The sequence below is a fragment of the Pterocles gutturalis genome, unplaced genomic scaffold (genome assembly GCF_000699245.1).
Source record: "Pterocles gutturalis isolate BGI_N339 unplaced genomic scaffold, ASM69924v1 scaffold20532, whole genome shotgun sequence".
In the NCBI taxonomy this organism is placed as follows: domain Eukaryota; kingdom Metazoa; phylum Chordata; class Aves; order Pterocliformes; family Pteroclidae; genus Pterocles; species Pterocles gutturalis.
The window spans coordinates 16,441-28,758 of record NW_010110713.1 but is presented as its reverse complement, the minus strand read 5'-3'; the positions used below and the strand labels follow the sequence as shown (position 1 = coordinate 28,758).

The window sequence follows — 12,318 nt, the reverse complement described above, 5'->3', positions numbered from 1 at the left end:
CCCAGCAGAGAGGGACCTGGGGGTGCTGGTCAACAGCCGGCTGAACATGAGCCAGCAGTGTGCCCAGGTGGCCAAGAAGGCCAACGGCATCCTGGCCTGCATCAGCCATAGTGTGGCCAGCAGGACTAGGGAAGTGATTGTGCCCCTGTACTCGGCCCTGGTGAGGCCGCACCTTGAATCCTGTGTTCAGTTTTGGGCCCCTCACCACAAGAAGGACATTGAGGTGCTGGAGCATGACCAGAGAAGAGCAACAAAGCTGGTGAAGGGTCTGGCAGCCCTTCAACAGAGTGTTGGTGTTGTCAGACATATAGCAATGTTTGGAGAGAGCCATCAAACAGTCAGCAAGCAAGGCAAGGATAGTCCATTGTCTTGAACAGAAAACTTGTCATTACATGACTATGCAAGACTGAACAGGGGTATGCAGTCCTCTTTAACAGGATCTTTGTGGCCTGTTCAGCAGATGTTCCAGGAATCTTGGAAGCTGGAGGTGGCATGCTGCAGAGGCCTTGCACATTCATACTCTTCATAATGTGCAAGTTTTCAGAAGTTGTTTGTTGTGACCATTAACCATTTTTCCATTTCTCTGATTGAATCTGGTAACAGCTCCATGTTTTCAGTGGTCTTTTTTTTTTCCTGTCTTAGCTTCAGCTTAGCTTTCCTTGTCTTTCCAAGGACACTTACTCAGCTTTCCCTGTTGAACTCTCCCACTTCTGTTTAGGTAATTCAAACCACAAAATAGCAGTTGGTCTCTTCATTATTATGCTGGCTTAATCCAAGATTATTTATGCAGTTTGTCATGCCAGCTACAGGCTTCTTGGCATGTGTTGGATTTGACTCTTATGTATATGGTTCACTGTCCTTCCCTTTGTAAGGGAGAAAAAGGTAAATGGGTGTCTCCAGCCTCTTTTCACCTCTTCCTGCTTCAGAATATCATGGCAGTGACTTTTTTTGTGAAGAGCGTGCACTCTTGGGATCTGGACTGGCATGATCAATATTCTTTTACCTCAGACACTAAAACCCTCCTAAATGTTGGAAACACTCAGCCACTTTCTGAATTAATAATTTAAAAAATCCTTTTCCTGCACAGTTTTCCCAAGAGCCTCACACGATTTATTTCAGGTTTTCAGCATCATGCACTCAATTTGCTGGATATCTCATCAGCAATATTAAGGAAAGAGAGAGAACAGTGATGAAGACTGGATGTAATGATATTCTGCATCAGATCCCCATAGATCACAGAAGGAAACAGTGGAGCATCTGGTACAGATTCAGACTGTCTCAGTAAGCAGGAGTTTTCCAAAGAAGAGCAGTGCATGGTATAAATCAGAATTAGTATTTTCTTAACAGAGCAAGAAAAAGCCCTGCTTCAGGACCTTAAGTAAGATCTAGGTGAATTTTAAATCTTCTTTTGGGCATCTCAGATAACCTAGGTCATCTAAAATGGCTCTAGATATTTTTATTTAGGTTCCTGTATTGTTTCCCCATTGAGTTACTAACATTGAGTTTTCCCCTGGGCTTTCCTCTCACCCTTGTGCAGTGCTCTACCACCTGTGGAATGGGGGCTTTCTGGAGACACGTGGAGTGCAGCAGTGGGAACATATCTCACTGTCAGCACAAGAAAAAGCCTGATCCTGCAAGAAAATGTTACCTCCGCCCGTGTGCTAGCTGGAAGACAGGAAATTGGAGCAAGGTAAGTTCATTCAGAGCTGTATCTGAACAGCAAACTTGCTAACTTCAAAAAGTAGGGATCTCTAAATACTTCATTTTAAAAATACTTATTCAGTGAATGCATACATGATTCCCAGTTGACTGTTCAGCACTAATTTACTAATTTCCTGACTAAGTTATTTATGGAAATGCATCTGCTGTGAATTTTGTTCTTCTTGTGCGGGGGGGCGTATGCTCATTAACTCTTGCATCTAGAACTAAAGCATCCTTATTCAATTGAAATCCTAGGGCAATGCTGTGCATATTTTCATGTGGCTTATTTTTGATCTCTGCCTCCAGAGGCTTATCCTAATTTTAAAAAGCAGGTGGCAGTTTAGGAGAGGGAATCGGAATGTTCCTATTCAACCTTGCCAGTGTGTATTCGTCTCTTATGTGACATGGCCTGTTTCCTATTCATGTAACCTCTTAAGTTTCACATTACAAAAACTAAAGAAAAATGTACTAGAGAGAATGTCTGTTATGTCTCGGGTCTTATTTGGTCCTAGTATGTATACAAGCCTGGTCAAGAGACAGAAGAATGTCCAGTGCGTAAGTGGAACACAACAAATTGTGTTTGAGTTCTTTTTTGGTATTTTAAGATGTGTGATGAACACCTGGAATGAGTTTGGTGACTTCTTGAAGTGTGTTACATTTTATCATTGTGCTGTCTTAAACTGGGGCTTCAAACAGTAGCTTATTTTTCAAGACTGAGGAAGAGAAAAACTACAAAATTCTATTTGAAGTAATGTTGGTATAATAAAGAAAAAGATCTCTCAAACTTTCTTAATACGTATTATTTTTGCGGACAATGTTGTTGCCATTGGACTGGAGGGCGGATTCATACCAAGTAGAGTCTGAAGAAAAGGTTAGAGTTAAAAATCTGTGTTATATTGTTGAGCTCTTTGATGTACAATGGATTTGTAAATGAAATGCATGCCTGTTTAGAAAGGCCAGGCAAGGCCAAAGCATTACATAACCACACTTAAGCCTCCAAAATCCATTTTAAGTGATAAATGGACATTCTGCAGTCCTAGTTGCAGTAGGGCGTATTTCCCCTTCACTTTTTCTTCATAAATGTTATTGCTCTTACAACAAGTGGATGATCCTTATGTCACAGAAAGTAGACAGAAATCAGGCTTAATGATAAAATATTACAGGAAACAAATGTTTTAAAGTGTCAGTCCAATTGTGAGGCCAGTTTGAGACACAAGGCTTTTCCTAGGAAATTTCTGTTGTGTTAGCCACCTTTATTTTCCAGCAATTGAACTATACAAGCCTAATTACAATTTTATATATAAAAATGGCTAATTTTTGTTTGCTTTTGCAAGTGGCAATTGTTTTTCTCACTACTTGTTTCAAACATTTTTAAGGCACCTTATCACAGCAAAATGGCTATACTTGCCTGCTAGTGTAGTAGAGCTTTCTGTGTTCCTTTACACTTACCTAATAAAGGTGCTTCAGACTAGATCTTACAGTCTGAGTTAAATACCAAATATAATTTGCATGTATTTTGGGGCTGTGTGTACTGAGTTTCTTGCACAGTCACTTCAGTCCATTGTTTCTATCCAGAAGGACAGAAACTTATGTGAACAAGAGTATGGACTCCCCTTCCATCCATCCTTCAGGTCCCAGGGGAAGTATTATATTCAGGTTCCTTGTTCAACTGAATAATGCTTATTTATGCAAAGAAAAGCATCAGTTGTTACATTGCATCATGGTGGTAAAGATGAAAGCTGATCAGAGGTTATTCAGTGGTGTAAGCAGAATTGGCTTTAATTCCAGATGAAGACAAAATAATTAAATGTGTATTTGTCTGTATTCTTGGGGTAGCAAATTCAGGTCTTCTGCAGCAGCAGGAGAGGTCCTGGGCTTTGGTATGTGGGGCTAGAACCTGGTGCTGCTGCATGGGGCCTTGGACCAAGCTCTGGAGAGAGAGAGGAGACTGTAAGGGCTTGCTTGGCTCACTGGTAGTGCTCAGAGCTGAGAAGTGATTTCACAGGCTTTGAGTGAGGCTCAGGGTGTCTTGCTCTTCTCTCACATTCTCTCATGCCCAGGCTGCTCTTGGGATATGGATCCTCCTGGTGCCATGGAGGAGTGAGGAAGGTGAGAGGGGGAACTGCTACTGTGGGATGAGTCCACCGTCTCCCAGTAGTGTAAGCAGCAACTCAAGTCTGTGGGCTAAGGTGAGGAGCAGTTTTGCCAGCCTGAGCAATCTGCTGCCATGGACACCTACCTCTTCTATGGCTGAATGAGAAATCAGTTCATGCAACTGTGCCTCTTTCCTCCTTCCCTCCCTCAGAAACAACTAAAGAACTGACAATTTCCCTTCATACAGGATTTTCTTTTTGTATTTGTTGCATTACGACTCTTTCATAGGACATTTTTGGACTTGTCTGGGAAGATTTACTAATTAAATATTAATCTGTGTTATTAATGGATGTTCCAGTGAAGAAAGGAAAATATTTATATGGCGTGTTCTGATTTGCTGTAATGAAAACCACAGTTTTTAAGCCTAACAACAGATTTTTTTTTATGGTAAACTGGAAATTTCCTCTGTGAGTCAGGATCCTCAAAGCTCAGGCCTGTCTTCCTCCTCTGTGACTGGGGAAGGGACAGCTGCTCAGCGGAGCATCATTTGGAGGTGTGCCCCTTTCTGTTTTCTGTACAGTGCTCTGCTAACTGCAATGGTGGTTTCAAGACCCGAGATGTTCACTGCATTGATGTTCGTGAGAAGCGACCTCTCAGGCCTTTTCATTGCCAATTACTGGGATATAAACCACAACTCAACGCAAGTTGTAACATGGAGCCTTGCTTGCAGTGGCGCGTGGAGCCCTGGAATGAGGTATTGTTCTTTAACAGAAGCTTTGTGAATGAGCAGTTAGCTGTCAATTAACAGTGACCATTAGATCTCATGCTGTTGAGTGAACTTTTGCTCAAAGCAACTACTACTCAGAAGCTCTGCAAACCTCGTGTATGGTTACAGCAAAAATGATCACAGACATTCATAAGACTTCCAGAATCATTCCTAGGATTGCATGTGATGCACAGGTAGAGCTGTCAATTACTATACCATGAGAGAGAGAAGCAGATGGCATGGAAGATTTGTTTTAGCTGTCCTACTGGATCAATAAATGTGATTCATTCAGACTGATCGCTTTTGCTGCCATTTTAATGTTGTTTTCTCTTTGTTATTAATTTAGAATTTTCCTTTGCACTTTTGGGCTGGAATTTTATGGGGCCAGAGACTGAGGATAGACATAAGATAAATCTGACTTTCAGGGCACTTTGTAGCATAAATCTGTGCCAATGAACTTTTATAGGCAGACAGGCACGTATTTATGTCAGCTAAAGCGTGTGGTCTGATTACATTTCAGTGTTTGCTCCCACTAGAGAAAGCGCCACAACATTTGCAGCACTGTGGACCTGATGCTTTTGGATTTAATGGGAGGTGATCACATTGCTTCCTTTTAGGTCTCGGTAAGGAAGCAATGTCACACCTGCAATAAGGAGGAGACCTTATCCTATGTGTAGTATGCAGGTTTCCTCTCAGAGCAGTCAGCAAGAGTTGAAAAAAAAGAGTAGCTAAAAGATTGTCCTCACTTGCCACTTAAAATATCTTGCAAAACCACTTGTCCAAACCTGTCGGTTGTCTTCATGCTGAAGATATTGGACAGAATTGGATTGAAAAAGTTCATTTATCAGGTGTCAGCTCTGGTCCTCTGCCCATAGGGATGCAATTCCTCATAGGACAGGAACAATGCATTATTCAAAGTATGTCTCATGCCTTTGGCACCTTATTTCATGTCAGAGTATGGAATTTTTGGTGTGTTTCAAGGCTCTACTGCAGACCTAGTGACTAATAGTAAAAAGTCAATTGGTAAGTAACAGTAAACTGATAGAATGTGGACAAAAGACTTTAAAAAATAACTTGGGTCACTGTCTTTGTATGACACTTTTATTGCAAGATAATTTATTGTCTGCATTGGGTAAATTTTAATGTCCCCAACCACCTCATAAAAATGAGATGTTGCATCCCATGAACTTGTAGTGTCTTCAGTAAATGTAGCAGATTAATCTTGCAGACGTGACTTCCAATCTCATTCCTATTGGGGAAGTTACTGTTGCTGGTGCTGCTGCATGAGCAGTTCTGTGTTGCCTACTTATGTTGCCACTTCTGTGCTGTTCTATATTTCTTGCATTAATACATGTCAGGAGCAGCTATATGCCAAGCGTTTTGGACCAATAATGGCTTCTTCCCTTTCTCTTTCCAAGCATACAATGAAATAAATGTCTCAGTGCAGAGCTTTTCTTTATATCTGGCCTGCAAGACTTGGTATGCAGGCTACCCTGAACATCTTTCTAAATCACATAGGTCAGTGACATGCTTCTTGTTACCTTATGGCTCCACATTTCTAAATGAAGAACATTTCCTACTGTCTTTATGGTCTGTTTCTGGGTTCTCATCCATTCCCACCTCATGGGTTTGTGCAACTCTTTTGTTAGTGTTCAAGAACATGTGGTGGCGGCCAGCAAAAGCGACGTATCTACTGCCCAGAAGAAGGCTCCTGTGACTGGACAAAAAGACCTAATGGCATTGCATCATGTAACAGGCAACCTTGTACACAGTGGATTAACCAGACATGGGGCCCGGTAGGATTCAGTTCTTTTTTTTATTTGTTGTCATGAGTTGGCTGTATTTGGTCATATGCACAGCTGGAGCTATGACGAAAGATCTTTTGAAAATATTACTAAACATTTCAGAGCCAGACCATCTCAGTTCCTTCAGGTGACAGGCATTTGTTGCTGAATTATATGTTGTTGGATGGAGCGGGGTTTTTTCCCCTGTTCTAATAAAAAGGAGTTACCATTGATATACTTCTGTTACTCATTTGAAATTTTCCGCTGGCAGAGGCTACTGGGTAGTAAATTCAACCATGTTCAGTTAGATATAGGATAAGGTGACATTTAAAGAGGATGATGGTACAGAGCATCTTTAGAGAGGGAGGGAAAAGCTTGAATTGCTAGTAGAAGTCCCTGATACACACCTAGCTGAACTGTTGTAAGTACAGCCAGGCTGTTCGATCTGTCTGTTTCCAGAGTCTCTCCAGTCATTGTAATGTTTTATTGTTTGAGACTTTTTTTCCTTTTTTGGGGCCAGGGCAGTGGGGTGACCCTTAAAGCAACTTTGTAGAATATTGGACTTGCCCATGAAACAGAAATTCTGAATTTCGACCAATAGCCTTCTACTTGGGCTTCTGGAAATCTAATGGACAAATATGGGATCTATCTTTGGGGAACCTTCCAGTATCTGCAACACATGTTTAGTTATAAAGAAACTGGTATATCTAATGAGGCTTTCCCTTCAGTTCCCTTAATAAACCTATTCATACAGTACAAATAGCAGAAGAGAACATTGAAAGAACACCAAAAGCCAGGAGCCACAAAAAAGAAAATAATGGAGAGTCATTTAACACAGAAAATGTAATGAGTTGTTTTTGACATAAAGCCATTAGATGGGAGATGAATAGAATGTAATGTAGAGTTAGCGAATCTTTAACATTAAATATGGAAGTGAAAATGCATAAAATAAGCAACTGAATACCAAAATGTATAGGAGCTATTTTACTGATTTATTAATCCCATTTATTTTACTTCATTAAAAAGTTGCTGTAAGAGTATCTAAGATCTCTTAATGTACTTCACACCAGTAATACTGTGTCTTATGCATAGAGATATACATTAGAGAGAAGATATTTTGCAGAAAAAGTAGAGGTACTGGTCCTGTGTTCATCTCTTGTGCTTCATTAGCTGGCATTCTATATCTGTTGAAGTATTTATCATGCTGGCCACTATTTATGTGAAGAGAAAACAAATTTAAAATTATGTGGAATTCTCAGATGCTCTGGGATGTCAGAAGAATTAAGTACATTTACAGAAGAGCACAGGAACATGTTTTGAAAATGTTCTTTTTTTTAATGGCCATCTGTTTGCAGCCAGAACAAGCTCTTTTGTGGTCATAAAGAAAACCTAACCACAGAGTAAATTTCACCAAAGAAAAAACATCTCACTGAGCTTTTCTGAAATCTTCAGCTCAATCATTTCTAGACCTAACATTGCAATGGGTTATTCATGTTTAATTTAGATGGTGAGAAAACACAGGAAACAGAAAATGTCAGTGGGCAGTACTAATCTGGATTTCTACTTTATTACTTTGTAGGATTTACATTTCAAATCATCCTCCTCCTTCTTTGTAGAAAACAGTCCTCTCACCCTGGTTACACATTCTAAGATGCTGTATGTGTACTGTTTATCCTTCCAACATATCCTGCCACATCTGGCCACTGTGCACCATGGAGGAGAATGCAATACACAAAGTACTTTAGCATCATGGATTCTGGATCATATGACATTTTTAGCTTTCTGTCACATCACAGCTCAAATATTGACATGTTACACAATTTCCATGTAGAAGACTTTTATATATGTTAAAATTACTCTCTTTCAGTGCACTGTTTCCTGTGGAGGGGGCTTTCAGGAAAGAACTGTGAAGTGCATGAATATAGAAACTAATGAAACTGAAGATGACAGTATGTGTGTGGATAAACCCAAGCCCACAGAGTATCAGAAATGCAATCTGCAAGAATGCAGGAAAAGTACAGGTATGATAATATACCTGCATCAGACAGTTTCCAAGAAGCTCTCCATTTGTGCTGAGATTCTGCAAAGTGGGAGCTGACTCAATTTATCAGCTTGTTGTGATTACTACAGGCTCAGTAACTAGAGGTCAGCCTAACCTGCTGCTGCTCAGCTGCACCATTTGCAGAATCACATTGTCATGCTCTTCAGCCCTATTGGTTTTGTGTTGCCATGATGGGGAATGCAGTTCTCTGAGCGTGCATCCCTAATTTATGATGCCACAACTAAATGCTTGTATTGACCTGTTTTAGGTAACTCACAGGTTACTTCGAGGGATGTGGAAGGACAGGCTGTGAGTCCAAACAGATGCCATTTCTTAAGGCAGATACCCCTATAGGAACCACAAGCTCTGTAGTCTGTGTACTGCAGTATCAAGCAGGTACCCAAGATAAGAACAGCAAAAGCTCAGAGTCCTTCTGGAAGACCCTTCAGAGGCCTTTTGGAGGAGGATTCTTCCCTCTTAGCAAGTCAGCAGTAATAGTCCAATCTGTTAATGAGACAAGAGGTTGACTTCTTAGGGCCACGCAGATCTGGCATTCACCTGAGAGCAATACATCACTCCTTCTGCTCTTCAAAGATCTTTAAGCATGTATTTTGCCCTCGGGTTGAATTGGTCTGCTTATCTCCTGTCCCTCTCATAGTCAGAACGACAGCCTCAGAAAAGTACTACCTACAGAGATTAGTGATAGTTACATCTGTGAGTAAAAGCTCAAGGCACTAGTAAAACATAGGAAGTGCTCTACTGAGTAGAACCACTGGTCCATGCAACCCAATATTGTGTCTCCAGCAATGGCATTAGAAGATGCTACTTAGGGAGAACATGTGAGCTTAGTCCTTTCCTGTGATTAATTTCCATAGTATTCCTCAAGCATTCCCAACTGACATTTTAGGACTATTCAAGGCACCCCTTTTGGTGCCTTTTAGTTTAAATTTATGTAACTTTTCCCATTAATATGTTGCATGCCTTTTTGACCCTGTGATGCTCTCTGCTTCCACCCTCTTCTGTGGCAGCAAGTTACAGAGGTTCACAGCCTGCTGTGGAAAGAAGTGCTTTTATCTCTTTTAAACTACCTTTATACTACTTTCATCAAGTTTCCCTAGATCTAGTGTTGAGGGATTTGCTGAACAACAGCCTTGCATCTGGCTAGTCCACTGCTTTCCTGCTTTTGCAAACCTTGACTCTCCATCCAGCCATCTCTTCTCACAGCTGAGGAACCCCATTTTGTAATATCTAACTAAATCTGACACATCTCAATTTATTAAAGCTACCATAGACCTATCAGCACCATAATACAGACAGTGTCAGTCCCTGGCTTGTTCTGGTGCTGCAGAAATTGAAGCGTAATCAAGCTGAACAGGTAGTTGCACGTACCTTGTCTGCACTCTTCTGCCTGCCCCTGCATGGCTCTGCAGCACACTGACCACTTGTTGCACTTGTCTTAAATGCACTATTACAAGAATGCAAAAGTACCAGACTCACAAATCATTGTTCCTAAACTCTCTCTGGCAGTTCTTAAAAGCAGAAGCATTAAAATGAAACACAGAGATCAGCTATGTCTGATAAAGCCTCACTGAACAATAATAAAAGAGTACAGTATTTTCCAGGACAGGTCATGTGAAGTTTAACAGGACCTGTTCACTTAAAAGTTCCAGGGGGATCAAACTGACCCGAAATACAAAGGAAGAGAAAGCCATCATAAATAAGAGCCATAACAGGCATGACTGTCTGGCATAAAGCAGTTTAAAATTGTAGAAACACTGATAATTTGTCAGCAAATGTGTAGCTAATTCTTCTCATCTTCTCCACCATAGGGCTACCCTGCAGCAAAGACCAACTGTCGGTTCACTTCTGCCAGAGACTGAAAGGCATTGGCAAGTGCTTGCTGCTGTCAATAAAGACTCAGTGCTGCTTCACATGCAGTCAGCCCCGAATTCGTAACAAAGCAAGATACTGGGATCAGCAAGGCCTCAAACAACAAAATTACACTAAATCTAGAAGAAAATCACCTCAAAACCAAGAAAACAACAACCAAGCTGCTCAGCACTAGCTGGTTTTTATCTAGATACTTTGAATAGGGCTTCTGTTTACAGGTTTTGCATTCCTCCTTTTTTTTCTGAACCATCCCACGTAGATGGAAATCTGTGATCAAAACTGGGAAAACACATCGCTTACAGTTATCAGTCCTCATTTACTTCTTCAAATTTTTCTCTATAGTAGTCCAAAATTTGTAACATAATTTGCAATGTGCCAGCACCTAGTACTTCTTAGGCATGTGTAGAGGCTAGAAAAAAGCTTGCAATAATTTTTGGATTTTTTAAAATCAATGTTTTACTTTTTCTTTCTTCCATCTCTTTTCTGAAACTCACTTGAAACAGCAGCACCACTTACTCAAGAGTGCTGAGTGAAGGTGGCTGACAGGGCAGCAGATACAGACCTGTGCTGTGGGCTAGATCCCTCTGTGCTCACTCACTTTTCTGTTTTTAGGAATCAAGGTGAAGTGTCAGTGTTTCTCTAAATTGTTTGCTCACTTCATAAATTAAAAAGCAGAGTTTTATAATAACTGATTATGATATACAGGTTGATTTGAAACATTGGGTTTTTCAAAAGAAAAAAATGTTCATTTAGTACTTGACTGAACCTGTAAAGGATACCTCAGCAATAGCCTGTCCTGGTCAGTTTTCTTCTGCTGCAAATGTCTTGCTCTAACCTGAAAACCCCAACAAATATGGAATGTTATTTTCCCAAATACATTTTAAGCAACATTCCTTGGTACCATGAAAGCAAAGCTGTTTGCATCTGCCACCTCAATAGATAGATTGTAATTCACATCAATATTCAGTGATAGAGCTATCATTTAATCCAGTATCTCCTAGTAGAGTGTAAGCCCACATCCACAGAGTACTCTATCACCTCACTCACAGTAAACTTTTTCGCCAGTGCAAATCCTTGAACATAGTGAGGTTGAGGGCACCCAGGACAGGAGCCTGAGACCCAGAGTATCTGTGTAGGTCTGGACCTCAGGCACTAGCCAAACAGCATATCTGTTTTGCTATTGAAGAAAATGGCAGAACAAACTTTAGGGAGGCCAGGCTGGACTCTGTGAAGCAAAGCTGGGCATTTTCAAAAGAGCTGGACAGAGTATGACATTCAGATTCTATTGAAATTCAGTAGGATTTCAACACCTGGGTTCTTCATGGTCTTTTGAAAAATGTCAGATTTACTCCCCAGCTAACTGACAATTTGAGACTGTAATACAGGGAAATGTCACATCTTATGCAATGTGGAGTGACACACATAGCCATAAATCCAAGTGTCACTATGGTTAAAACACTATGACTAGCAATAGCCCTATTTCTAGACAGACCTTTATGAAAGTTAAAAGAAATATTTGGGCGTTGCTCTAATGTATTAACCTAATGAAGGCCACAAGTCTAACTGCCCTTTCTCATAGGTTTGTGACCTTTGGCTAAGAGCTCACTTCTTAACTTGAAGTCTCTGAGAGTTCAGGATATGCAGCATGGTAAGGATAGATATATTAACCTCTGTGATGGCAATATAACCCAAGTTATAGGTGCTGATAAAACTTAAAATCCACTGTTAAAAATATGGTGCTAGTATAACAGATATGGGGGATAACTTGCAATGGTGCCTGTGCATGCATGTATGTACATAGCATACATACACAGAAAATAATACATGTCTATGGTATTGCTGGACAATGCCAGACATAATGCTTTTTAAGTTTCACAGTGTGCTTATGTTCTTCTGAAGTCCAGAATGGCTACTGACCCTTTCAGCAATAGAAATCTGGGCAGTTTTTATTCCACTGGACACAGAAATATTGAATCATGTGAAGGACTGGAGGTGTCCCATCTGATTCAGGAAGCCTTTGTGCAGGGCTTGGCCTCAGGCTG

General features: G+C 40.6%; 1 protein-coding gene across 1 annotated transcript; it reads left to right on the top strand.

The window, feature by feature from the left end:
• The first annotated feature begins 4,342 nt into the window (after positions 1 to 4,342).
• LOC104461795 (A disintegrin and metalloproteinase with thrombospondin motifs 12-like) lies at positions 4,343 to 10,575 on the top strand. Its single transcript, XM_010073508.1, has 3 exons — positions 4,343 to 4,549; positions 8,213 to 8,366; positions 10,216 to 10,575. The coding sequence occupies exons 1-3, from the start codon at positions 4,508 to 4,510 to the stop codon at positions 10,449 to 10,451; spliced, it is 432 nt and encodes a 143-aa protein (XP_010071810.1). The 5' UTR covers positions 4,343 to 4,507; the 3' UTR covers positions 10,452 to 10,575.
• The last annotated feature ends 1,743 nt before the right edge of the window (positions 10,576 to 12,318 follow it).

Bases quoted from the DNA above. Each gene is read 5' to 3' on its own strand.
- LOC104461795 (XM_010073508.1), top strand. From the start codon at position 4,508: ATGGAGCCTTGCTTGCAGTGGCGCGTGGAGCCCTGGAATGAG. The intron at 4,550-8,212 runs GTATTGTTCTTT...ACTCTCTTTCAG, and splicing joins GCGTGGAGCCCTGGAATGAG to TGCACTGTTTCCTGTGGAGG. The intron at 8,367-10,215 runs GTATGATAATAT...TCTCCACCATAG, and splicing joins AGAATGCAGGAAAAGTACAG to GGCTACCCTGCAGCAAAGAC.